The sequence below is a fragment of the Dryas octopetala genome, chromosome 8 (assembly GCF_963921425.1).
Source record: "Dryas octopetala chromosome 8, drDryOcto1.1, whole genome shotgun sequence".
In the NCBI taxonomy this organism is placed as follows: Eukaryota; Viridiplantae; Streptophyta; class Magnoliopsida; order Rosales; family Rosaceae; genus Dryas; species Dryas octopetala.
The window spans coordinates 19,035,631-19,063,131 of NC_141373.1; the positions used below are offsets into that span (position 1 = coordinate 19,035,631).

Sequence of the window (27,501 nt, forward strand, 5' to 3'; positions counted from 1 at the left end):
CTTTTGAGGAGATGATCAACAAATGCCGAGCCGATCTGAGTTATCTAAGAAAAAATGAACACTCAAATCCTTAGAAAACCATGATCGGTTCGGATCGGATCGGATTCGGGTAACCCACAAGGATGAGTCAATCCGATTTGATTAATCTGTGTTGCTGAGCTGGCAGAGTGACATGGAGGCCGGCTTGAGTTTGACCAAGTTGACCGTTGAAAAGTTAGAGTTGAAATAAGACCTGATCAGTCACGTGTTGGTCTATGATTGGCCGTTGAATCCGTATGGATTTATCCATAAACACAAAGCACATCATGCTCATTATCCTTAATTATAGAACTGGTTACATAGTGTACGTGCTAGACTTTTTACGGATTTATCAATGCAAATTTAGAAACCAACGTCTAGCATTTAGGATCTTAAGAGAAGTAAGTCTCGAAATTCTAATTTGTTTAGTTTAACCTTCTGAAAGTTTAATTTAGGTGATCTGTTCACTTAATAAACTTGATTAATTTCACTTTCAGTGATCGGACCCCAATTTTTGGTTTATGTGATCACTTAGGGACTAGTCAAACAAACACAACTCAGACGGTTCAGTAACGAAAGTATGAAACTCCAGATTGACTTCTAAAAACCAAAAATCACTTCTGTAAACAACACAAATCAAACACACCAAGGATCAAGTGACATCCTATACACTCAGAGGACCCATCACAGTAGGCATCCCAGTGTTATCCACAACTACAGTGGTGTGTGATTAGCTAGACAGTTATATAAGGCATATATCAATTTCAAGCATATAGCTACAGTACCGATTTGTGTTTAAAAGTTGAGTGAGTCAGTAATCATAACAACACAAACAAGGAAGACAAATGCACACAAGATGTTCACCCAGAAAAACCACAAAGGGTAAAAACTGGGAGTCTATCCAGCTGACCAAGCAATCCACTAAATCAGAAGTTCAATACAAAGGGAGCACACAGCACACAAGCTCAATCATTAAGTCCTAGACTAAGTGGCAGCTTTCTTACCCCTTTGTGCAACTTCCATAAGCAAGGCAATCGGTCATTCATGAAGAAGGCAGCTCCACTCCAAGCTCATCAACCCATGGCACCAATTCGCACCAAGCCTAGTAGATTCATCAATGCATGAACATGATATGCCAATGTAGGATTCAAAAAACAAAGATCAACTTTCTCAAGCTATAGGTATGAAAAGGTTGATATTGAATCCGTCAACTAAAATCTAAAATGAATGTGTTTGAAGAATATATGAAAAGATTTAAGCACTCAAACCCATTTAGAATTTTAGATGAAACAAAACAAGTTCAGAAAATCTTTTTGATTTTTCAAGAATTAAAAGACCATATTCTGAAAATGTTAAAGATGAGCACATAACCTCAAAAATACCCAGGCATAAAACCCGAAAAATACACCCTCAAAATGCTCATACGCCCACACCAAAAGATCTGAACAGAATACACCATATACCCGTACACACCCACGCAACTTTCATGTTTGCCCAAGCCATGTGGAAGCCAATCAATGGCTGTCCACAAGAGACGAATGAGGGGCATATTCTCTTTGTCCTAGAGGGGTATCCTAGTATTACTAAGGATAGGAATGAGGAGCTGTAAAAAGGAATTTTGCTTTATTTTGCAAAAATCAGAAATGGGGAAGATGATGAAAAGTGCTGATGTGTGAAGGTGTGTGGCGTGAATGGCAAAGATGCAATCAGATCTGATTGCTACAGTAGGGGAACCAAGCCATGTGCAATGCACATGCATGTTTAGTAAAAAACCGAACATGGGCTTTTAATGAAATAGGCTTAAAAAGTAAAACCCGAAATGGACCCACTGTAGTGACAGTGACTTAAGTATCAACCACTGTACGTGAAAAACATTGTTCTTTATGATCAGTGAATGACTAGTCAAATAGACAAAAAACTGTTAATTTCATGAAATGAATGAAGTGCAGTATACCTTGAGTCTTTGTTCATTCTTGACTTCTTCAATACAGCTGAACTTGTTCTTAACCTAGCCTAGAGCTTGTGAGTGATTAAATAAAAATAAATACAATTGTTTTGACAAGGAAAATAGCCAATATAACAAATCCTAGAAACTAAAAATCTCCTCCTTTGGCTTTCCTTGACAAAACATCAACCCATTCACCTCACAAGACTCTCAACACTCAGCCCAACACTATGTTATAATGTACCTGCAAGAAGAAGTACTTGCACAACACAAAATATGATAGTATGCAGTTTAAACACAGCAAGCAAGGTAGATTAAACAAATACATTCTCCCCCTTTTTGTCATGGAAAGACAAAAGGACATACATAAAAAAGAAGAGTGAAGTGCAAGAGAGCATAGAGTTGGAAAATGTGCAAGAAAAATCAATGGCAAAATGATAAAAAAGGAACTGAAGTAAATGTCATAACTTCCCTAAAATTTGAACTCCCCCTAAAGACTAACTCCCCCTAAGTTCTAACTCCCCCTAAATTCGAACTCTCCCTAGGACTGATAACCGGCAGCAGCAGTAGCAGCGTCTCTGTACCGGGCTTGCAGAATATAGACATATAATATGAGGGGCAGCTAGAGAAGAAAATAGGCATGCAAAAAAGATTGAAATGCCCTTCAATGAACAGTAACCCAAAGAGCTGAATGGTCGTGTTAAAATGACTGTATGTGACGACTGCAGACCAGTCAAAATGGACAAAGTTCGTACTGAACAGAACTGGGACATAAAGCAGTCATGGAATTTGACGAAAAGATAGAGGAATCCTAGAAGAGTTGGAAGCAATGACACACAAAGAAAATCTATGAGTTAGATGTGCTTCAGGGATTTTTATTTTTGACAAAACAAATGTGACAAAAACAACAAACACAATTGAAAAGAATTAACCACCAATGTCAACACTCTCATAGATATGGAAAATGAAGATTGCAAATTTTGTGCAAGAAAATAAGCATATTTGGGATATAGGGAGGTCAATGCTAGCATGCAAGACTTGTTCAAGATGGTAAAACAATGTCAATGACAACCAAAGAGGTTAAATACGTTTCATCCACAACAAGAGATTAGAATTTAACCACTCAAGAGAATTTCTAATTTGAGAACAAATCTTGAAAGCAAAGTTTTGCAACTCATGACAATGGCTATGAGAAAATTATTTTCATTTGTTTTGTTTAGGCACATCCCAAGTTAAGTGCAATGATTTGGTCCAATTTTGCGACTCTTTACCCTAGAACACCATAAAAACACCTTATGTCTCCCTAGGGCCGTGACTTCTTTGGTCACACTTCCTCTTTTTTTTTGTTATTTTGAATGGTGCACATTTGTTCAAATGAGAAAAGTTTAGCTGAAGATGGGTCACAAATGAGGAATTATATTGAAGGGCTAAATTGCATCCTCAAACAAATTGTCTTTGAAAAGCATTTAACAAGTTTGATTGATTATGACAAAGTGTTAAAAAAAATCTCAAGGCTAACATTTGACAAGGAGGGATTATGCTTATTGACATGACTCATGTTATGCAAGAACCTTTTTTGAATATCAAAGAAAGTGTGACAAATAATGTTAAGACCTTTCAAGGTGGTTATTTTCTTTAAAAGAAAAACTACTTAACCAAATAAAAGAAACTTAAACAATGAAGCACATTTAACTACAAGGAATTATGCATGTGTACAAATGCCAATTGACTTCCGAAGACTAATGTGCTTTGGATTCTCTAGAGCTTTTGTAAAGATGTCTGCAAGTTGTTGTTCGGAAGGAACAAAAGTCAAAGTAAGAGTTCCACTCTCCACAAGATCTCGAATGAAATGATGTCTTATGTCAATATGCTTGGTTCTAGTATGTTGCACCGGGTTCTTGGAGATATCTATAGCACTCATGTTATCACAATAGATGAGAAAAGTTTTCTCATCAATTCCATAATCGGCTAACATTTGTCTCATCCAAATGAGTTGTGTACAACAACTCCCTGCTGCTATGTATTCAGCTTCAGCAGTCGACAAAGAGACAGAATTCTGCTTCTTGCTATGCCAAGACACTAAGTTATTCCCAACATAGAAAGCACCACCCGAGGTGCTCTTCAAATCATCACTACACCCAGCCCAATCGGAGTCACTAAATCCAACCAATTTAGTGTTGGTATCATGGGTATACCACAACCCATAGTCAAGAGTCCCACTTACATATTTGATGATTCTTTTTGTTGCAAACAAATGAGATTCTTTGGGATCACTTTGGAACCTAGCACACACTCCTACCGCAAACGATATGTCCGGTCTACTAGCTGTGAGGTAGAGGAGACTGCCTATCATGCTTTTATACAAGGTTTGGTCCACTTGCTTACCACTTGGATCCCTATGAAGTTTGGAGCTTTTACTCATTGGAGTAGTAGCCACTTTGGAAGACTCAAGCCCAAACTTTTTGACCAAGTTTCTAGCATACTTAGATTGGGAGATAAATATCCCACTATCTACTTGCTTAACTTGCAGCCCTAAAAAGAAATTCATTTCACCAACTAGACTCATTTCAAATTCACTAGACATTACATCAATGAATCTCTTAACATGAAAATCTGAAGTTGAACCAAAGACAATATCGTCCACATAAACTTGAGCAATCAAGACATCATTTTTCAACCTTTTTACAAATAGGGTCTTGTCAACCGACCCTCTTTGATACCCATTGGACAACAAGTGATGAGAGAGTCTCTCATACCAAGCTCTTGGAGCTTGCTTCAGCCCATACAAGGCTTTCCTCAATTTATAAACACCATTTCTCATGTGAGGATCCTCAAAACCTTTTGGTTGTTCTACAAAAACTTCCTCATTCAAGTAACCATTTAAAAACGCTGTTTTAACATCCATTTGATACAATTTGAACCTAAGATGACATGCAATGGCACAAAGCAACCTAACGGACTCAAGTCTAGCAACGGGTGCAAAAGTCTCATCAAAATCAATACCCTCTAATTGAGAGTACCCTTGAGCAACAAGCCTAGCCTTGTTTCTAACTACATTCCCAAATTCATCAGATTTATTTTTGAAGATCCATTTGGTTCCAATGACATTTGTGTTGGCTGGTCTCTCTACAAGAGTCCACACTTGGTTTCTCTCAAATTGGTTCAATTCCTCATGCATTGCACTCACCCATTCCTCATGATTGAGTGCTTCTTTGACATTTTTAGGTTCAACAATGGACACATAGCACACATGAGCAAGTTCATTTGCCATTTGTTTTCTAGTCCTAACTGGCTGGTCTAAAGAACCTAGAATTACATCTTCACCATGGTTACACCTCACCCATCTTGGTTTTTCAGATCTGTCACTCAAGGTTTTGTCATTTTGTTCGCTCTCTGACTTATCAAACTCAACAATTTTTGAGTCATCAGTAGGTTCATCACTGCCTGACTTGGACTCTTCTTTAACCAAATTATCCTCTTTAGGATCAGATTGTGGGAACAATCCATCCTTATGTGCAGCCATTTCAATAGATGCATCATGATCATCTATTTTCACATTTATGGATTCCAACATAGAATTTGTTCGCAAATTGAAGACTCTAAAAGCTCTACTGTTGGATGAATAGCCTAAAAACAGACCCTCATCACTCTTAGAATCAAATTTCCCCAAATGTTCTCTATCCCTAAGGATGTAACATGCACTCCCAAACACTCTAAAGTGTGTAACCTTAGGTTTCCTACCCTTCCACAGTTCATAGGGAGTCTTTTTGGTTCCCGGCCTAAGGTAGACTCTATTTTTGATGTAACATGCTGTGTTTACCGCCTCAGCCCAGAAATGTTTAGCAAGATTTTTGCTATTCAACATCACTCTAGCCATCTCAATCAAAACCCTATTCTTTCTCTCAACGATTCCATTTTGTTGGGGTGTTATTGGAGCTGAGAATTCATGTTTAATACCCATTTGACAACAAAACTCATCGAATTAAGAGTTTTCAAACTCAGTTCCATGGTCTGATCTAATTCTGGACAGGGTTGACAGACTTGACATACCTTCACTTTTCAGCAGTTTCACAATCTTGACAAAATGATTAAAGGTCTCCGACTTGTCCTTAAGAAATGACACCCAAGTGTACCTAGAAAAATCATCTACCATGACTAGAATGTATTTCTTTCCACCTATTGACAAGGTTTGGACATGACCAACTAAATCCAAGTGAATTAGTTCAAGTGTCCTAGAGGTGCCTATGTCTTTGACTCTTTTGTGTGGTTCTTTGGTTTGTTTCCCCATTTGACATGGACCACAAATAAAGGTTTCAGGCTTTCCTATCTTTGGTAGACCTCTAACAACCTCATGCTTAGACAACTTGTAAAGGTCATGAACATTAATGTGACCAAGTCTTTGATGCCAAAGAGAGCTAGTGTCATCAATAGCTCTATTGCAAGTATTCTCAATTTTTCCAACATTGCCATCAAACACATAGCAATCATCCCTAGACCTAGGGGCATTCAAGATCTCCCTTCCTTGGGAGTCAACAATTCTACATCCACTCTTGGACATACACACTTCACCACCCCATTCATCACAAAGTTGGCTAATACTAAGCAAATTAGAATTCAGCCCATCAACAAATCTTACATTTTTCAATTCGGGTATACCGGGTATGTGTACAACCCCCTTTCCACTCACATAGGACTTCTCTCCTCCTCCAAAAGTCACACTACCACCATCATAAGGAGCAAGAGAGGTAAAGACCTCCTTATCTCCCGTCATATGTTTGGAACACCCACTATCTAGGTACCAAATGTTCCTCTTAGTGGCTGAAAAAGCATTCAAGGTTACTAGACATTTAGTGGAGCTCTTCACAACCCATCTTTGATGTGGACTTGGCTTATTTTTGGGAAGTGGGGTGATAAGTAAGGCAATTTTTGTTACCTCTTTGAGTAGATTGTTCACTTGCTCTTGTAGAGAAATATTTCTCTTTGGTTCACTTGATTTCTTTCCTCTAAGTTTGTTGCAATTTGGTCTAATGTGACCCTTGACATGACAATGATGACAAACCGGGACAAACTTTGTTTTTCTAAGTGAAGTAGAACAATCAATTTGTGTGACACTTGATGTAGCTTGACTTGACTTAGAATGAGATGCATTTTGACCAATGTCAATGAAACCTAGACCCTTTTTGACACTATGATCAGATTCTGACTTGACAAAAATGGTCTTTGCGTTGGATACACTAGGACTATTTTCACTAAAACCCAAACCGGTTTTGTCACCATGATGCTTTCCAATCCTAAGCATCCTATCAACCTTTTCAGCCCCAATGGTGAGCTCAACAATGCTCTCATTTGCTTCATGTACTTCTTTTTCAAGTTTCTCATTCAAAGATTTAAAGTAGATGTTGCTCTCCTTGAGCACTTTGACTTGACTCTCAAAATTTTGTTTCAAGATAGCCACACTTTCTAATTCACTCTCTAATGACTCAATCTTCTCACACAATTTCAATTTAGCATTCTTTAGTTTCTGATTTTCTTCCTTTATGCTAAGAGTTTCGATGAAAAGTAAGTCATACTTATCACAAAGTGCAGTATAAGACTCATCATCAGGAGCAGATTCTGAGTCAGACCCACCATCAACTTGTTCAATCTCCTTGATTGATGCAACAAATGCAACTTCATCACCCTCAACATCGGAAGAAGACTCACAATCATTTGAGTCATCACTCTCACTATCACTCCAAGTGATTTTCATGGCTTTATTCTTACTTGAAGAATTATTCTTTCTATTATTTGCACATTCAATTGCTATGTGACCTATTCCACCACAAGTGTAACATTTCACATCTCTCTTGGTTGTTCTTCCTTCTTTAAAGTTAGACTTCCTCTCTTGTTTTCTCTCAAATGAATTCTCTCCTTGAGGTTTGAATTTGAACTCCTTAAAGTTGTTACCACTAGTTCTAGCTTCTCTCCCTTTATTTCTAAGAATTCGTCTAAATCTTTTGACAAAAAGGGCAACCTCATCATCGGACATGGATGATTTTTCACTCAAGTTTTCACTCATCTCTTTGACACTTTGCAAAGTAATATCCTTTGACTTCTTGCTGTCCCTTTCATCCATCTCAAGTTCCATCTCAAAGGTTTTAAGTTTTCCTACCAATTTACCAATTTTGAGTTCATCCAAATTTTGGACTTCTTGTATTGCATGCTTCTTAGATTGAAATCTCTTAGGTAGAGATCTAAGAATCTTTTGGACAATGGTAGACTCCTCATAAGGTTTACCTAGGGACATGGCTTCATTTGTGAGGGCTTCCAACCTTTCATAGAACTCGAAAAATGACTCGGACTCTTTCATCCTAATTTCTTCAAATTTGGCATGTACCATTTGAAGCTTAAGTGACCTAACTTGTTTGTCCCCCTCATGAACAACCCTAAGTTTGTTCCAAGCTTGCCTAGCCGTGACACAATGTTGTATGTGTGCAAATTGTGAGGAAGACAGTGCAGTGACAATAGCATTTCTAGCCTTCTTGTTGGAGCTAGAGGCCGTGACTTCGGCAAAAGACCATTCGGACCTAGGCTTAGGAGTTTCAATCCCATCAACAGTTCGTGTGGGAGGAATCCACTCAACAGTGAGATACTCATATGCCAACTCGTCATAGGCATCAAGAAAAATTTCAAATTTTTCTCTCCAAGCAGCGTAGTTGCTGCCATCAAAGAATGGAGGAGAGTTGCCAGATCCTGCAACGCAATCTCTTTCCATCTAGACACACCTAGAAAACAAACAACACCCTAGGATCTCTCTATTTGCTTTTAGAGTAGCGCTCTGATACCAATTGAAAGTTTAATTTAGGTGATCTGTTCACTTAATAAACTTGATTAATTTCACTTTCAGTGATCGGACCCCAATTTTTGGTTTATGTGATCACTCAGGGACTGGTCAAACAAACACAACTCAGACGGTTCAGTAACGAAAGTATGAAACTCCAGATTGACTTCTAAAAACAAAAAATCACTTCTGTAAACAACACAAATCAAACACACCAAGGATCAAGTGACATCCTATACACTCAGAGGACCCATCACAGTAGGCATCCCAGTGTTATCCACAACTACAGTGGTGTGTGATTAGCTAGACAGTTATATAAGGCATATATCAATTTCAAGCATATAGCTACAGTACCGATTTGTGTTTAAAAGTTGAGTGAGTCAGTAATCATAACAACACAAACAAGGAAGACAAATGCACACAAGATGTTCACCCAGAAAAACCACAAAGGGTAAAAACTGGGGGTCTATCCAGCTGACCAAGCAATCCACTAAATCAGAAGTTCAATACAAAGGGAGCACACAGCACACAAGCTCAATCACTAAGTCCTAGACTAAGTGGCAGCTTTCTTACCCCTTTGTGCAACTTCCATAAGCAAGGCAATCGGTCATTCATGAAGAAGGCAGCTCCACTCCAAGCTCATCAACCCATGGCACCAATTCGCACCAAGCCCAGTAGATTCATCAATGCATGAACATGATATGCCAATGTAGGATTCAAAAAACAAAGATCAACTTTCTCAAGCTATAGGCATGAAAAGGTTGATATTGAATCCTTCAACTAAAATCTAAAATGAATGTGTTTGAAGAATATATGAAAAGATTTAAGCACTCGAACCCATTTATAATTTTAGATGAAACAAAACAAGTTCAGAAAATCTTTTTGATTTTTCAAGAATTAAAAGACCATATTCTGAAAATGTTAAAGATGAGCACATAACCTCAAAAATACCCAGGCATAAAACCCGAAAAATACACCCTTAAAATGCTCATACGCCCACACCAAAAGATCTGAACAGAATACATCATATACCCGTACACACCCACGCAACTTTCATGTTTGCCCAAGCCATGTGGAAGCCAATCAATGGCTGTCCACAAGAGACGAATGAGGGGCATATTCTCTTTGTCCTAGAGGGGTATCCTAGTATTACTAAGGATAGGAATGAGGAGCTGTAAAAAGGAATTTTTCTTTATTTTGCAAAAATCAGAAATGGGGAAGATGATGAATAGTGCTGATGTGTGAAGGTGTGTGGCGTGAATGGCAAAGATGCAATCAGATCTGATTGCTACAGTAGGGGAACCAAGCCATGTGCAATGCACATGCATGTTTAGTAAAAAACAGAACATGGGCTTTTAATGAAATGGGCTTAAAAAGTAAAACCCGAAATGGACCCACTGTAGTGACAGTGACTTAAGTATCAACCACTGTACGTGAAAAATATTGTTCTTTATGATCAGTGAATGACTAGTCAAATAGACAAAAAACTGTTAATTTCATGAAATGAATGAAGTGCAGTATACCTTGAGTCTTTGTTCATTCTTGACTTCTTCAATACAGCTGAACTTGTTCTTAATCTAGCCTAGAGCTTGTGAGTGATTAAATAAAAATAAATACAATTGTTTTGACAAGGAAAATAGCCAATATAACAAATCCTAGAAACTAACACCTTCTCTTGATTTAAATCCATGGACTTTTTCGTACATAGACATAAATTTAATCATAGTAGTCACAGATATAAATCACGTTTTGCTCATTATTTAAGTATCAAAATGATCACATGCAAAATAGTGTTACCCAAATATATATTAGATATAAATTACAATTGGCTACAGGGCATATACCACTAACAAAAGTTACCCTAGTGCTATTGTAACAAAGATCCCAAATATAACAATTTTGGGCTTCAAAACACGTCAAAAGGAAAAACGAAAAAAGTTAAAATTGCCTATGTGGCTCGAGGGTCCATTTTGAAGCTCACTACAACAAATATGGCCAAATGCCTCTATTTTTTGCACCCATAGATGAGAGGGTGCCTATTGACAAATGAAGTGGTCACTAATACTTATTGTTAGTGATTACTATGTTTATGGTGGAGATAATAGTTGCCTTAGAACCCACTAATTTGTAAAATAGTTGATTTTTTGGTAGCTCCATAAACATAGTAACCAAATTGGAAAATTAGTGGGATAATTTTTCTTTTCCCACCCCTAACCCAAACTAAATTTATAATAGTGGTTGTGCACAAGACCTCTTTTCTTTGAAACTAAAGTTGAAAAAGTGACAATTGACATTTTGGGTTTAGGGATGAATTTATAAAATATTTCATTAAAATTATTTTTCTATGAATTTATAAAATTGTTTGTTTTAAAAAGAAATGCTTTTATAATTAAATTGGTTTAAGGTTTTAATTTGAAAAAATTAAATGTTTAGATTTTAAATGAGTTTTTGGTTTAGTTGGATAGGGCTCGGGACTACGAGAGCGTAGACACAAAGAAGACGTGAAATGGAGCTACGACCATCAAGTTTCGGATATTTTAAGCTAGTCAAAGGGCAATTTTGTAAAATGAACGGTCCAGATCGTTGGAAATACGATCGAGATGTGAGCTTCTAAATATAAGTCTATTATTAATTACTCTATAATGTTATATACCTATCATTGTTTATGTATATATAATTATATATAAATTTATATAAAGTTATAAACTAGTTAGTAGTTTTTTTTATCCATTCAACTAGTTAGTAGTTATATAAAGTTATAGTAGTTATATAAAGTTATAACTTATAAGCTTAAATTGTTAATACCCTAATCCTAATCCTAATGTTTTTTTTTTTTCCCAAACCCCAATCTAAACCCTATTATTTATGTTAATATCTTAACACCTATCATTATTTATGTATGTATAATTAATATAAACTAGTTTTTTTTTTTTTTTCCCCAAACCCCAATTTGCCAAACCAAACCCTAATCACCCAAACCCCAACCAAACCCCAATCAAAACCCCATTAAACAAAATAGTAAAATGTGAGACCCCGTATTTTTACAATATTTTATTTGGAGGTTATTCCAAAATATTGGGGAATTTATTTGAAAAATAAAAAGGTTTTGGATTAATTTTAATTTTTGTTTTAAATTAAGTTTGACCCAAAATTGACTTTTTGTTATATTGGGCTTTTGGTTTCGAACTTGGACTCGTTGGAAAGGTCTCGAACTCACGAGTCCATAGACTCGAACCGTACATTCATCAGAGTTATGGATTGAGAGTTATGGACGTTTGAAGTGAAGGGCAGTTTTGTAATTTTGTGACCTAGGGTTTAATGAGTATAAAAGCTTCATCTTCAGACCTTTTCCCTCATTTTTCTCTCCCAACCGTCACCCTCACTCTCTCTTTCTCTCTGTTCTCTCTCCCTGTCTTCTCTCCCCTGCAGCCGGCGTCGGCGCGTCTAGCGAAGGATGCCGGCGAGGCCACCACCCAAAGAAGCGACACCTCCCCTTTTGTCTTCCCCAATGACCCGTTAGCCCAGAAAAACCCCAGAAAAGAAAACCCAACCCAAATCTGATCCTAGCACTCGCCGGCGATCTCAGTTTCCGGCGGAATTAGATGGTCAGACCACTTGGGTCCTCTCCTTCTTGCCAAGGCGAGCATGGTGGTTTGTTCGGATTCTTCATCGGACCACCCTAACTGGCCAATCGAAGCCAGAGAAGTCGCGGCTGCTCCGGCTGCTTTTCTGGCGAATCCAACAGTCGATTTGAGTCGACTCAAGTATAGAAATCGATCCTCTCAACTTGCTCTTGCTGTTTGTTGGCTCCGATTTGATCAATTATTGAATTGATTTTGAATTTGGGTTTATTTGTGTTCTAGCCTTCTAGTTAATTTCTGGATTTTGGGTTATTTGTGTTCTAGACTTTTAGTTAAATTGGGTTCAAAACTCTTGTATAATTAGTTTATTTTCTGGATTTTTTAGGTTTTTGGGTTCAATTAGTTTCTCCTTTATTGCTGCAGATTTATGGTAATGATCAAAAGATATGTTTTCACTTCTATTAATTATAACTTCGATTATGGCATGTTTATAACTCCAAAATATGGTTTTGCTTATGTTCAACTTTGACCAAACAAAATTCCTTTTTAACTTATGTTCCTTTTTCCCTTGTGAGTTTATACTTTGTGGTTTTGCTTGGTTGTGATGTAGGACAAGAAGACCAAGAAGAAGACTTGAGGACCGAACCTCATGGGAGATGACCGGACCTCCAGAAGCTGAGAAGAAGATTGAGGACCGGACCTCCAGTAGTTTGAAAGTTCGAAACCTCCATTTTCATTTGCACTTTTCTTCTTTCTTCCTTTACATCCTTCACTCTTTTAATCAACAACCTCATCCTCTTCATTTCTTTTTTGTTCTTTATCCCACAAACCCCATATGTTTAGTATTGTTTTGTTTATTTGAATTGTTGTCTTGTATTCTTCCTGTAAAAGGATGTTTGGTTGTATTTGTTAGAATTAATGAATATTGAAGAAAATTGGTTCCAACTTCTGAGTACGTTTTTACTCTTCTTCTTTGTGATTCAAAGAAGGTCTATCCCTAGCACAATAGCTAGCCCCCTTCCAGCTTTTGCTGCATGGAATGAGTTTTAATGTAAGATTCAATCCCACTGCAGGATATGTTTGGTGGGAAAATGAATTTTGAATTCTAATTAGTTAGTCACCAAAATTCATGGAGACATTGTTTATTGCTTATGTTCTAACACCAATACAGCAACCTTACATTTAATGGTGAAGGGAAAAAACCAACTAACTGCAGCATTAGTGAGCAGCTGCCTTGTCAGACTGTCATGGCAGGTTTTGGTAGAAACTTCCACTATTCTTACAAATGGGTGGCCTTAGCTCCCTTGCTACCCCAACACCAACCTCCAACATGCTCTATGGTGACTGCAGGGTGGCAATGGGCAATACAAACTAACAACAGTGGCAATTGCATCTATTTCTACCAAAAAAATTGGTTGCCTTTGCTAGATAATGTTGTAGTGGCTCGAGCTTCCAACCTAGTGAGTGCATAACACTCGATCGTCCAATGGTGAAGCTCAAGCATCCATGTGAAATTCTGTATATCCATTTCTCATTTTTCTGTCAAATCAATCTGAATTTTCTCCGAATCGTTCCAAACAACTCTCAGTTGTTTTCTACTAGCTTAGTTTTGAGCACAAATAATATGGTTTATCAATTTTGATCCCTCTTGCTAGCATTACTTATGTTTAGTATCTTTCTACTTATATAACTCAAGGTGATATTCATTAAAGTGATATATTGGTTATATAGGCAAACCACCAAGTAGGTGCAGTGGTCTTGGTTTTTTCACTTGTGTATGTTAAGTCGCACAATTACACCACTAAGCTCTTGAAAAAGACCTTGCATGCACCACAAGCTTATTGTTTAGGCAACCATCAAGCGCAGTAGTGTCATTGAAACACATGACCACTCACTTCAGGAGGTGTGGTGCGTCCTTGTTATAGAAAAAGGGCCCCACAAAACACCTCATGATTCATTATCTTATTCTTGTAGAAGATATTTTTTACTAATTATTGTAGAAGATATTGAATCATCAAGATTACTGAAATGGTAGCATATATATATATATATATATATGAATATGACTATATGAGTCACGCATGCATGCATGCAATATTATATTTCGCATGTGCTATTTCACCCACTAGCTACTTAATGCATATTGAACATGATCTTAATTGATTTGTGGTATCTGAAAAACAAAGGAGGTTGAGACGTGGAAGCTATGGATCCTCTACTTCGCATGCATCTTTCGTGACAGCGACGCCAAACCCCCACGTGATTTGGATGCAGGATTCAATACTGTGGATCAAATTGAATCATATTATTTCAACTCATGATGAGATTGATAGTTATTGCCCCCCAAACACAAATTTTAATTGATCAAATCCTACATGCAATAATGACATTCGAGTCTTCGACCTCATTGGTTTCGGTGGAAAAAATAAATCAAGAATTAAAAGGAAATGGAAGAAAGAATCACCTGGACGTCATCTGAATTGACTTTGATCTTCTAAGATTTTGTGAATTAATCTATAGTTGCACTTGAGGGTTTACTATTAATTACACCCAAATCTTAAAAATATGTAATTTTTCCACTAATTAATGAATGATATATGTGAATAAGTAATGAAGTTCTGCCTGAGAGACCATAAAAAAAAAATAAAAATTGATTTAAGTAAAACATTGTTACATTAGTTGAAAAACTCAAAATTCTAAGATTTAATTTGAGGAAAATTCTACAATATAACCTTATATGTAGACATTCAACCACTTTTTTAACGTTTAGATCTAAACGTTAAAGAGTAAGGTATAGAATAATAACCACTACGTACTAAATATGGTTGTATAGAATATAACGTTTTATAAAAGGACTCTTATTTTGATGTTCGTAGTATTTCATCATCAACTCATACATGCATCAACGATTGTAAGAGATTGTAAATCGTCCCGCAAATGACAATCCACATTTTATGAGCTAAGAAATGAATGTGGTTGTTATGTACAGCCCTCCATCGGAAAAGGACAACTCAAATTAGACATAGTATTGGGTAGAGTTTCAAATATGGAAAATTAAAGCGGGCCATGAAGTTATTATGTATGCTCTTATATGTGAACATATATTTTGCATGCATATGATGCCAAATGACGTAAGTTATTGATGCCTTTGTATTAATCAGCTTCTTGATAGTTACTATTGATAGAATTAGAGCATCCAACCCAAAATTAATTGACAATGAGTGAAGAGGACCAAGACTTATAAGCGCATATGTTAAGCTCTAGTTTTCCGATGTGGGACATTGCTCTACATTACTCTTAACACGCTCCCTCATGTGTGGCGAGATTTTGAGCCTTACACATGAATAAATTGTATTGGGTGACGTGGGAGCACGTGTGGCCGTTGAGCCTTACACGCGAATAATCTGACTTTGATACCATGATAGAATTAGAGCATCCAACCCAAAACCAAATGGCAATAAGTAGAGAGGCCCAAGACTTATAAGCGCATATGCTAAGCTCTAGTTTTTCAATGTGTGACATTACTTCACATTACTCTCAACAACTGTAGCTAGAATGATACCTATGAAAAGCTATATATGAAAAGAAAATATATGAAATTTCAACAATATATGTTTAAATTGTGTGGGTAATATATTCTTCTGGCTAACTATTTTATGTTATATTTATGTTGTTGAAATGTACATATGTTGATCTTAACTAAACATTAATTAAATAAAAAATTTCTCTATCAAAAATTCATAATAATATATAATATGACAACATACATGTGAGATTATCTGACAAGTTAATATTTTGGTTTCCTCGTAAAAACTTGATATATTCTATATGTTAAATTATTAATCTAACCTAAACATTCGGATGTAGTATATCTTTTTGATCAAAAGTTTCTGGTATAATATGTACATGTCGAACTATTTAATAAGATAACATTGTGAGTTAATTTCTTGGTAAAATACATAGTCCTATTAGAGACTATAAATATTCATTATTCTCTTCACCTAATAGTTTAATTTCTTTTTAAGATATTTATTTAATTGATTGATATTGTTGTAGAGTCACCAAGTGAGGGTTATCTTTAACAAGGCTAGGACACCACATAAAGACTTCCATTCACCCAAGAGAGTACAGACATACTATTTGTGCGCGTGTATGAGTCGTATGACCACATAAAAGACCGATCTCACGTAAATTAAGGAAAGTATTTTTTTTTTTTTTTTTTGGCCAAAAACTTAAGGAAAGTATTTAACCATTAGCTAGTCACACATTGGATGAGCTAAGTTGATTTCTAATTAGGCCAAACATTTTTTTTTTTAATCCATAGACACTTACACATCCATTTACATGGATCAGTCAACAAAAAGGACCAAGATGTGGTCGACATAATCACTTGGGTTTAGTAATTCTCGATTAAAAGAAAAAACTAAGATGTGGTCGACGAGAAATTATTGTGTGTGACCGTAACACCACATAGTATGATGATATGGTGTTACTAATCAACTCAAATTATAAGACGTATGTAATAATTAATTTCTAAAACTCTAAAATCTAGGAAAAGTCCTAAAATTTAGAAAAAAAAAAAAAAATCCTTAAAATCGTCTACATGTTATAATTTTAGTGGATTGGTAACACTATATTATTATGTCATATGATGTTACGGTCACATACAATAATTTTCGTGGTCGACATACATAAACGGACGGATGGATATAGTAATCGATGTTTTGACGTACTCAATCTCAATTATCACACGATCTTGAGATAGTCCAGTACAATTTAGTTCTCCAGCTAATTCTTTTCATAAATGGTTAGTTTTCTAAAACCCTAAATTAATATAAACGGATTTTTTTTTTTTTGGAAGAAATATATACTGCCAGCTTCTTTATTATATGGATTAGTTAAGCATAATAAATTTAGAATCACAAAGTCCATCAATTCCCTCTAGATATATGGCTCACTTTATGCTTGTTTACTTGAAAAATACACAGCTGATCATACAACTAGCAGCAGTAGTAGGAGCTAGCTAGAGTCTAGACCACTAATGCATGATTTTGGCATAAATGTATCAAAGGAGCAGATACGTTGATTATGAATTATATGATACATGAAAAAGGGATTAATCCGTACACACAATTATAATATATTTAAGATTTGGAGTGTGAGTCGTGTGACCAACACTGTCCGCAACTTGAGATCAAGTATTGAATTCAAGTCTCCAAATTGATCACCAAATATTTAAACATCAATGAATAAATTAAGGTGGAATTTAAAATTTGAGAGGAATGAAAACGTGCCACGTAACACATTGAGCATGTGGGGTCGTAGATTGTGGAATGCAATAAGTACATGCAACACACCCGCGACGTTAGCCTATGATTAAAATCAAATCTTAATTAATTAATTAATTAATTAAATTCCGTGCACATTTGCACTCATTCTTCGCTAATCCCAACAAGTAACGTACACTGTATGAGTCCATACATGCATTGCATGCCGACATTTGTATAATTTTCTTGTTGACATTCTCAAATGAATGAATATTGGATTCACTTATAAAAATTTTAAAAACAAAATAAAGAAAAAAGATATTGCTATGTCAACATGCATGTGAGCTTCATAGATCAATTTCGCATATTCTATTGAAATTAATTCCTCGTTATGGAAAATTTAAGGTGAATCGTTTTAATTATTTAGATCTTAAAATGAAAAAGGAATTTGGAAGGGTCATAGAGTCTCTGTACCCAAGTTTGATAACCCCTCCCTCTAAATAAATAAAAGAAAGAAAAAAAATAATAATGTTATAACTATATAATTATATATTGTCCAAAAACTTAAACTGCTATTAGAATGCGAGTCAATTCACTTTGTCAAAATAGTCCACACGATCATTACTATTTTGAATTCACTTTGTCAATTCCGTTGTGACTTAGGTGAGTTCACTTTGTGAAGCAACTGATTTTGAGGAATTTTGGAGTGTATTTAGGGCTAGTAAAATTTAAACCCAATAGAATGATCTGATAAGTTATATAACCCAAAAAATAGAATATTCGGTGGGAAATGATACAGAATTTGGTGAGGATGGAAGCAGTTTGTGGGAGGAGATACAGAATTTGTTGTGCTGGGTTAGGGGGATTAAATTAGGACATGAAATCACTATTTTGCCTCTCAATTTAACATTTGTTTGTGATTTTTTGACGAAATGGACCATGTGAGTATCGTGGATCAAAATGGCAACAAAAAAAAAATCGTGGACCTAAATATGACAAAATGAATAATATATAAGTGGACTATTTGTGAAATTACCTCTCTTTTTAACACTCCCTTTTACTTGTGAGTCTTATCTATCATTAGAGCCTAATGCATGGAAATGGACTTATATTGTTAAAAAGGAAAATTTTAGCTAAAGGACTCAAACTATATCTCATGTTTCTATTCAGAACATGAATTTCACTTTGTGTTAACTGAGTACTGAAACTTTTATTTTGTGACAATGAAAGACCCTATTTTTTCAGTTTTTATCTCAATTTTGGCCCAACATTGGACCTATCGAACCTCTACCAAATTCAAAAAACTTATACTAGGTTTAAAGCTATGCATCTCCTCTTTACAACCATATAAATATTACTCAAATCGGACATCTACAACTCCAGATAATCGGCCCCAAAATAGGGTACCCGAAACTGTCCAATTGGACTTTTGAGAAAATATCTTGAAAATTAAACAGTTTCGGGTGCCCTAGTTTGCGGCCGATTATTTGGAGTTGTAGATGTTCGATTTGAGTGATCTTTATATAGTTGTAAAGAGGAGATGCATACCATTAAACCCAGTATAATTTTACTGAATTTAGTGGATGTTTAATGGGTCCAACGTCAGGCTAAAGTCGAGATAAAAACTAAAAAAAAACAAAATCTTTAATTGACACAAAATGAAAGTTTCAGTTCTCAGTTCTCAGTTGACACAAAGTGAAATTCATGTCCTGAATAGATAAAGGATCTAATTGATAGAGGAAGCGCCGTAAAGATCAATTCGCGAGGTTTTGGTCCGATACAATAAGAACTGCTTACTTATGTCATGATATGAGATAAAAGTTAGGAATCCACTTATGTAATAGAGTCGATCCCCTAAGGTATTGAGCAGCGGTGTAGCATCAGATCCCAAAGATAGTAAGTCTTTTACTTCTTATGAAGGAAAGTCTTTTTCAAAGATTCTATATAAATTTATATATGAAACCGAGACATGAGGTATAGTTGAAGTTTTTTAACTAAAATTTTCCCTTGTTAAAATGCAATTTCTCCAATACAATATTGTATGTGTTTCTAAATTTCAAATCTATTTCACCAGTAAAACTCAATGAACCTAATAAACTTATATGAGGTTTGTCCATATTTTGTTCAAATTAATTCATCGATCAGGTATTTTGAGTCTCTCAAGTTGCTTTAATGCCATGACAAAGTTAATTTGTATGTCTCTACCACTATTTTCAAAACCTCTAGTTCTTAAGATATATACGTGCCAACAAGTGTTTTTATATTAAGAGAGATAATTTTTGGCCAAATAGTTATGGTTGATTCAGAGAAAAAAAAAGGAGAAAATCGAAATTATGGATGCGAAGGTAAATGTTACACCATTGAAATTATAAATTCCATACACCAACGTTGAATTAATTAGTTGGTCATTTTTTCCCAATTTCCTTCCATTGGAGACTAACAAAATAGACTACAAGATTAGGTATACTTGTATTTTTGTTCCTCTCATTAAAGCTACTGATGATGACCCCCCCTCTCCTCGATCATCCTTATAAGTTACAGTTAAGCATTTATTCCTCAAACTCAAACTCAAACCAAACTCATTGTTAAAAGGGCAAGTTCTCTGATCCCTAGGACCATATAATAGCTATTATAGTATTGACAAGGTCAAATTGGTCATTTTGAAACCTCACACAGAAAATATGACAACTAAGAAGCTTTGACTTGTCAACCACAATCACTCTCATATATATGATTTATTCCCAATGAAGAAATGCCACATGAGGCAAAAAGGGCCACGCCTAATCCGCCTATTAAAGAGCAGACCATAACATGTAAACATGAACCTCACTTCATCCTCTCTCTCTCTCTCTCTCTCTCTCTCTCTCTCTCTCTCTCTCTCTCTCTCTCTCTCACAATTCACACCCTTCCTTGATCCTAACGCTTCCCCAACCGCCCACGTTCAAATCCAACCCTACCACCATTCACACTACAAAATTACAAGCCCTCCCTTCACAAAGTTCACTCCCACACACACGCACACATCACACATGCTCTTGCACTTAACTCCCGCACACACCCCTCAAACCCTCTTATATATCCCCCAAACTCCCTCTTCCTCACAAACCCATTTGGAAATCAAAACTGAAATTTTTTTGCAAACATGTTCACAGCAGCTTCCGTCGATCGAATGCTGCAATGCCCACCGGGACTGCCAATGATGATGGACAACAACAGGACATGGAAACCCCATATCGAGCTTGCTCCAAACTGCCCTCGGTGTGCCTCCTCCAACACCAAGTTCTGCTACTACAACAACTACAGCCTCTCGCAGCCGCGCTACTTCTGCAAAGGCTGTAGGAGGTATTGGACCAAAGGCGGCTCCTTAAGAAACGTACCGGTTGGCGGTGGCTGCAGGAAGAACCGCCGCGGGAAGTCCGTTCGGCTCTCTCAGGCCGAACGGGCGTCATTGACTTACTTCCACCAAAACTCGAGTAGTACTGATGACTCATCTGAGCACTCAAATGTTCAACAAGGTGGGACCAATGGGTCAGATATTGATTTGGCTGTTGTTTTTGCTAACTTCTTGAACCACAACAACTCCAGCCATGATGATCATGATCATGATCATCATCCCAATTTATTGGTTAGCTCAGAATTGATGCATGATGAAGAGGGCAATGCATTATCTGATCAGTCCCAAATTTCTTCAAAGGCTGCAGATAGTGATCAATGCCAGCTAATGAAGCCAGCTCATGATGATGATCTTGTCGAAGTAGCAGTTGCTCAATTACTTGAAGGAGTACTAGCTCCTAATCATCATGATCATGATCATCAACAATTACAAGTAGAAGAAAATATTATTCAAAATTTTATGGGAAATCATCATCATGATCATATGAACCATGAATTTGGGTTGCAGGGTTTGCTAGGCGATGAAGATGATCAAGTGGTGGAAGATGTATTTTGGTCTGATGCAGCAGCAGCAGCAACTTTGACAAGCAGTAGTAGTACAAGTTTTACATGGCAAGAGTTGGATTCATTTCCCTCTCACGTTGATGATCACATAAAGATATCGACCAAGAATGTGTGCAACGATAATTGGAGCTCCTTCGATTTTTCGGGATTTGAAGTTTTCTCACGATCTTAATTAATTTAATTTGTTAGTAATTAATTTCGTTTACAATTTTTGTTCATCGATCTGCTGTTTATGCAGTTAGGGGGTTTAATTAGAACTGTCACATTAATTTACCATGGAAAGCAAGTATCATGGTATATACATGCATATGATATATATATATATATACACAATAAATTCATTAATTTACATATGATATATAATTGAGGAGTCAAAGTATCTAGCTGCTGATGAGCTGATCATATTGACTTTATAGATTCAAAGTTTCTTCTACGATTAATTATCCTGTGTCCTTACAAAGTCTTACGATGTCCTCCTCAACTTTATATTATATAAAATAGCTTGGGCAATTTTTATTTTTTTTAATAGGAAGCTTGGACCATCAGCAGGGAATTGCAAGTACAGGTCATGTGAGAATGATATATTATACCTAGGAGTTGAGATCACCCGTCCCCAAATTCTTTGTTCCCTCTTTGTCTCATCTGTCATTTTACTTAACTGAAACCAAATTCGATCTGTTACCTTTAATTTTTTTTTTCTCTATGGATAATGCTTTTTTAGCCCAATTAATTAGCCTAATTTTCTTTCTCAACTCTTTTTTTTTTTTTTTTTTCAAATTTATATGGCATTATGTTTGCCTCAAAATGTCTACGGTCACAGATCAAGGAAACCACGTCCTTCAAATTTGTGTTGGCCGGGCATGCCAGTACACGGCCAGGAGGCTGAGTGTACAATGATGATGATGATGTGCGCTAATAACTTCCGGTCAGGCGACAAAGGTTTTGATGCCTTGGCTGTAAGGACTTAGGGCAGATGGACCGTGTTAGGTGTGATGGTGATGCGATGAGTGAATGTGAATGTGCGAGTTATGGGTGCAAAATTAAAATCAAGTAAATAATAATTAACTGCAAAAACGAAATAAAAACACAAGCAATCTTCAGAATTAATTGTAATAATACGAGTATTAACGGTAAAACACATAATCTAAAAACTACTTTAATTTAAGAAAACGATAAATAAAGCAAAAATCCTACTTACGCGAAATTTAAAGAACAAGAAAGTAAAGCCACTACAAGAAAAAAAAGTTTGGGTGACGAATTTAGTTCCTCTCCCAAAGTCAAATTTCGTCGCCCAAAAGTTTGGGCGACGAAATGTGTTCGTCGACAGTTTGGTCACCTAAGCCATAACGCCCAAGACTTTGGGCGACGAACATGTCAATTTCGTTGCCCAAAGATACCTGGGGCGACGAATTTGGTTCGTCTCCTGAGATAACTTTGGGCGACAGACATATTGTTCATCGCCCAAAGTATGTTTAGGCGGCGGAAGTGTTCGTCTCCCAAAGCATGTTTAGGCGACGGAATAACATACTTTGGGCAGCGAAATTATTGTTCCTCTCCCAAAGCATGTTTAGGCGACGAAATTGTTCGTCGCTTAAACATACTTTGGGCGACGAAATTAATTATTCTTCTCCCAAAGCATGTTTAGGCGACGGAATTATTCGTTTCCTAAACATACTTTGGGCGACGAAATTAATTATTCCTTGCCCAAATAGTGTTTAGGCGACGAACAATTCCATCGCCTAAACATATTTATTTTTTTAAAAAAATATTTTTTTTCTTTAGATTATATATTTAAATATAATATTTTTTAAAAAAATCTTTATTCAAAAACTATATTACACAAAATTAATAAATGACTTTTTAGCAAGATACCCACCTGAACTTTGACTCGATTTGGATGTTACCACCTAAATTAAAAATTGAAGCAAGTTGCCTCTTGAATTAAATTTTGTTTGCAAGTTACCACCTCCATCCAAATCTTCAGGGGTTTTTTGGTCTTTGAAATTGGGTGGGGAAGCTTTTGCCATCTCAACATGCTGAGTGGCAAGGCCCAACCAGTTACAAGTGGCCACATGTACAACAATTTTTATATTTCTATTTTCCTATTTTTATAAACTTGAAAAACTAATTAAAAATAGCTTCGGACTCAGAAAAATACACAGAAAATTTTTACGGACTCGTCTTGACTAATACTACTTTACTATAGAGTCAAATTACCAATTTACCCTCTGAGAGTTTCCAGAAAATTTGGGAAGTCCAAATTTCTTTTTAAAAAAATTAAAATAAATTTCTTGCCATAAAATAAATTCTATAAAAATTATAAAATTTCCGTAAAGTCTTAAAAGAATTCTAAAAAATATTTTGGAAATTACCAAAAACCTGTTTTAGAGAATTGTTTTGAGATTTTATGAAAATTCTAGAATTTTTCTTGAATTTATTTTCCTCTAAGACCGAGACGTCTTTTGAGTAGCAAGTGTTAACGAGAAAGGTAGTGTTAGTTTTTAGAAGACCAATGGTGCAGACCTTGTATTTTTTGGAGTTCGGGAAATTATCTTATGAATTTTCAAAGAGTCTAGATTATTTAATTTTTTAGAAATAAATTTGGACTTCCCAAATTTTCTAGAAACTCTTGGAGGGCAAATTGATAATTTGACTCCATAGTAAATTAGTATTAGTCAATACGAGTCCGTAAGAATTTTTCGTATATTTTTCTGAGTCCGGAGCTATTTTTAATTGATTTTCAAAGTTTATAAAAATAAGAAAATAGAAATAGAAAAATAATTTTACATGTAGCCACTTGTAATTGGTTAGGCCTTGCCACTAAGCATGCTGAGGTGGCAAAAGCTTCCCCACCCAAGTTCAAGACTAAAAAACCATGAGGATTTGAACGGAGGTGGTAACTTGCAAATAAAATTTAATTTAGGGGGTAACTTGCTTCAATTTTTGATTTAAGTAATAACATGCAAATCGAGTCAAAGTTCAGGTGGGTATCTTGCTAAAAAGCCTTAATAAATTTATATATCCAAATATCCAAACAAAGTAGCAACAATTTAATATTATATGAAAATATAATCGGTACAAACAATCACTAATGGTCCCCTAGGTCAGTAACATCATCAGCACTAGTAGGGGAGCCTGACATGCACTGGTTAATGTTCGGTGGCAGCACAAACCCAAGTACGATCCTGGCCAACTGGCCGAACATCTGCTCCATTTGATGCACCTTACTCGTCTGTTGTGCATATGCTGCTCTCGATTCTTTTAGCTGACCCCTCAACAGCTGCACTTTAGTGGACAGGTTGACGAATTCTGCAGATGGTTGAGACGAAAACTCGGCGCTGAGATCACGAATCCGATCTGCTCCCATTCCGCGTATCTCCCTACCACACCTAACACCTAGTGTCTCCGTCATAATACGAAGACCGGCATCGCAATCGGGGACTGAGATCAACTCTAACGGAGTGTCCGGAGGGTACTAGCTGGTCACCTCCTCCAAATAGCTCGCCTTCTTGGCGAGCATCTCAGCCTTCACAATGTTATACACAAGTTAGAAATTAGGAAATTAAAAACAAATATAAAAAATTGTGAAAAAAAACTAAAATATAAAAAACTAATGTGTTTCGCCATGCTCTTCTTATTGCCGGGTCGGCCATAAACATCCTCGTAGTTGTTGAGCTCCGAGAATTACGAACCAGCCTGAAAAAGAATGTAATGTTGACAAAGACTCAAACAATACTAAGGAATATATATATTAAATTAAATAATGGCGCACCTGACGATACGACTTCACCCTGTATGAGAAAGGCATCGAATCACCATGACGATCAATCATTGCGGATGCTTTCCGGTTCTTAAGATTGTCATTCGACTTCTTCTGTTAAATATAAGTAAATTGTAAATGTATTAGTGCACATACGATAAAAGAATAACATAAGAAAATAGGTTTTTGAAGTCTTAAAATGATATAGCATACCAAAAATTCTGGACTCTGAAAATGAGTGCACAACCACTGCCACTGATCATGCCAAGATGCCATCTCTAGAAGAGAGCTGGCCAATGCCTCATCTGCCGATCCAAACATGTTATATTCCCTGTGCAGTTCGTGCGTCCATTGTGTGTAAATTTTTCTCAATAACTTCTTCATATACCTAGCTACATCCGGATCCTCCATCTGAATGTCATAGTTTACCTGAAAAAAATAAATATTTTTTTTTTACCAATTGAAAAAAATAAATATTAAATTGTTAGGAATGATCAAATTCATCATTTTGTATTAATCGAAATATACTTACTGAGATGGAGCCCATAATGCTCCTCTTAAATGGTGTCATCAACTTTTTTCCAACTGGGGAAAAACATGGGGCAGTCGGCACGGATAATCGCTCCAACAAAGGAAACGAAAGTACTATGGACCTCCTTGCTCGGTCGTAGGTGATCTTTCTCAAGAACGATTCGAATCCTCTCGTTCGTCGTGTGCGTGATTCGGGACGCCTTCAACCCTTTACTTATCCCTCTCGTGTTTTTGGTACCTACAAAAGCAAATATAACATATTAATTTCACAGTAATCTTATAACATCTAAATATAATTAAACCTAAACACAAGTGCTGTAAAAACATCAAGTGTTGTGAAAACATTTTTCTTACTCTCTAATGATGAAGCAATACGAGTAGATGACGCAACATTATCATATACACCATAACGGTGACCACGTCGGGCCCTCCATGCAGACGCAAGCGCTGACCCAATACTTGATGAGAAATTGGGGCTATAGCCTGGGTTGATTTGCCTTAGACTATGAGGCCGGCCTGTACTGCTGGAGCGGGCTGGGTTGGGCTATAGGGGCGGACATGGATGCTGAATTGGACCTTCGAGATCCACCTTTGTTCGAGATCAAACTCATCTGCACAATTCAATAAATATTTATGTTAGTCAAAAAGAAAACTAAAGTGATGACTTATTAATCTGAATCACCATTATCACTAGAAATACTCATTTCATCATCATCATCATCATCATCTATACCATTAACATCATCATCTTCATCATCATCAACATCGATACCATCAGCATCATCATCATCATCTTCATCATCATCATCATCATCATCATCATCATCATCATCATCATCATCATCATCGATGAAATCATTAACATCAATTCGAGGAAGTGGCCCAAGATCAATTGATAAGGCATTGATCTCAATTGGAGAAACGTCATGTATCTCGACTTGTTGTATGATAACATCATTGTTGTATGGATTGGGTATAGTCGAAGATAAATCCTCTTGATAGGCCACGTCATCCTGATTTTCCTTTTCCTGAATATCCTATATATTTCGATGCTTAATCATCTGAGCTATTTTCCAACCCACACCCGCCTTAGGATCATCCAGATAACATATTGGTTTTGCCATAGTGGCAAGAATAAATGGATCTTCTCATACCATCGAGTGTTTGTGTTCACAGATATTAAGTCATAATCGAGTTTAATACTGTTGTTTCTATTCGAGTCTGTATTAAACCAATAACACTTAAATAACACAACTTGAAAGCGATGCGAGTACAACACTTGATGTACACTCGTCAGCTTGCTGTAATCTACTGTGCCAGTCTCCAAGTTCTCTACACAAACCCCGCTATTTTGAGTGCTCAAGATGTCATCTCGTTCTACAGTTAAAAACTTAACTCCATTCACATTACATCCGGAAAACGTTTCAACCTATTGAATGCCACTCGCCAAACTCATTAACTCCTCTTAAAATAGCGAATTATCATCAGTTAGCTTTTCCATATATTAAAAGACAATGTAATTAATATATTACAAAAAACATACAAACTCATGAACTGATCATTATTGTCAGTAATCACTTACATGTTCCTTAAACCATTTCGGAAACAATTCCCGATGCTTT

General features: G+C 36.2%; 1 protein-coding gene across 1 annotated transcript; it reads left to right on the forward strand.

Moving 5' to 3' along the window:
- The first annotated feature begins 20,749 nt into the window (after nt 1-20,749).
- On the forward strand, nt 20,750-21,766 carry LOC147277800 (uncharacterized). Its single transcript, XM_086254385.1, has one exon. The coding sequence runs from the start codon at nt 20,774-20,776 to the stop codon at nt 21,758-21,760; it is 987 nt and encodes a 328-aa protein (XP_086110511.1). The 5' UTR covers nt 20,750-20,773; the 3' UTR covers nt 21,761-21,766.
- Nucleotides 21,767-27,501: the final 5,735 nt, after the last annotated feature.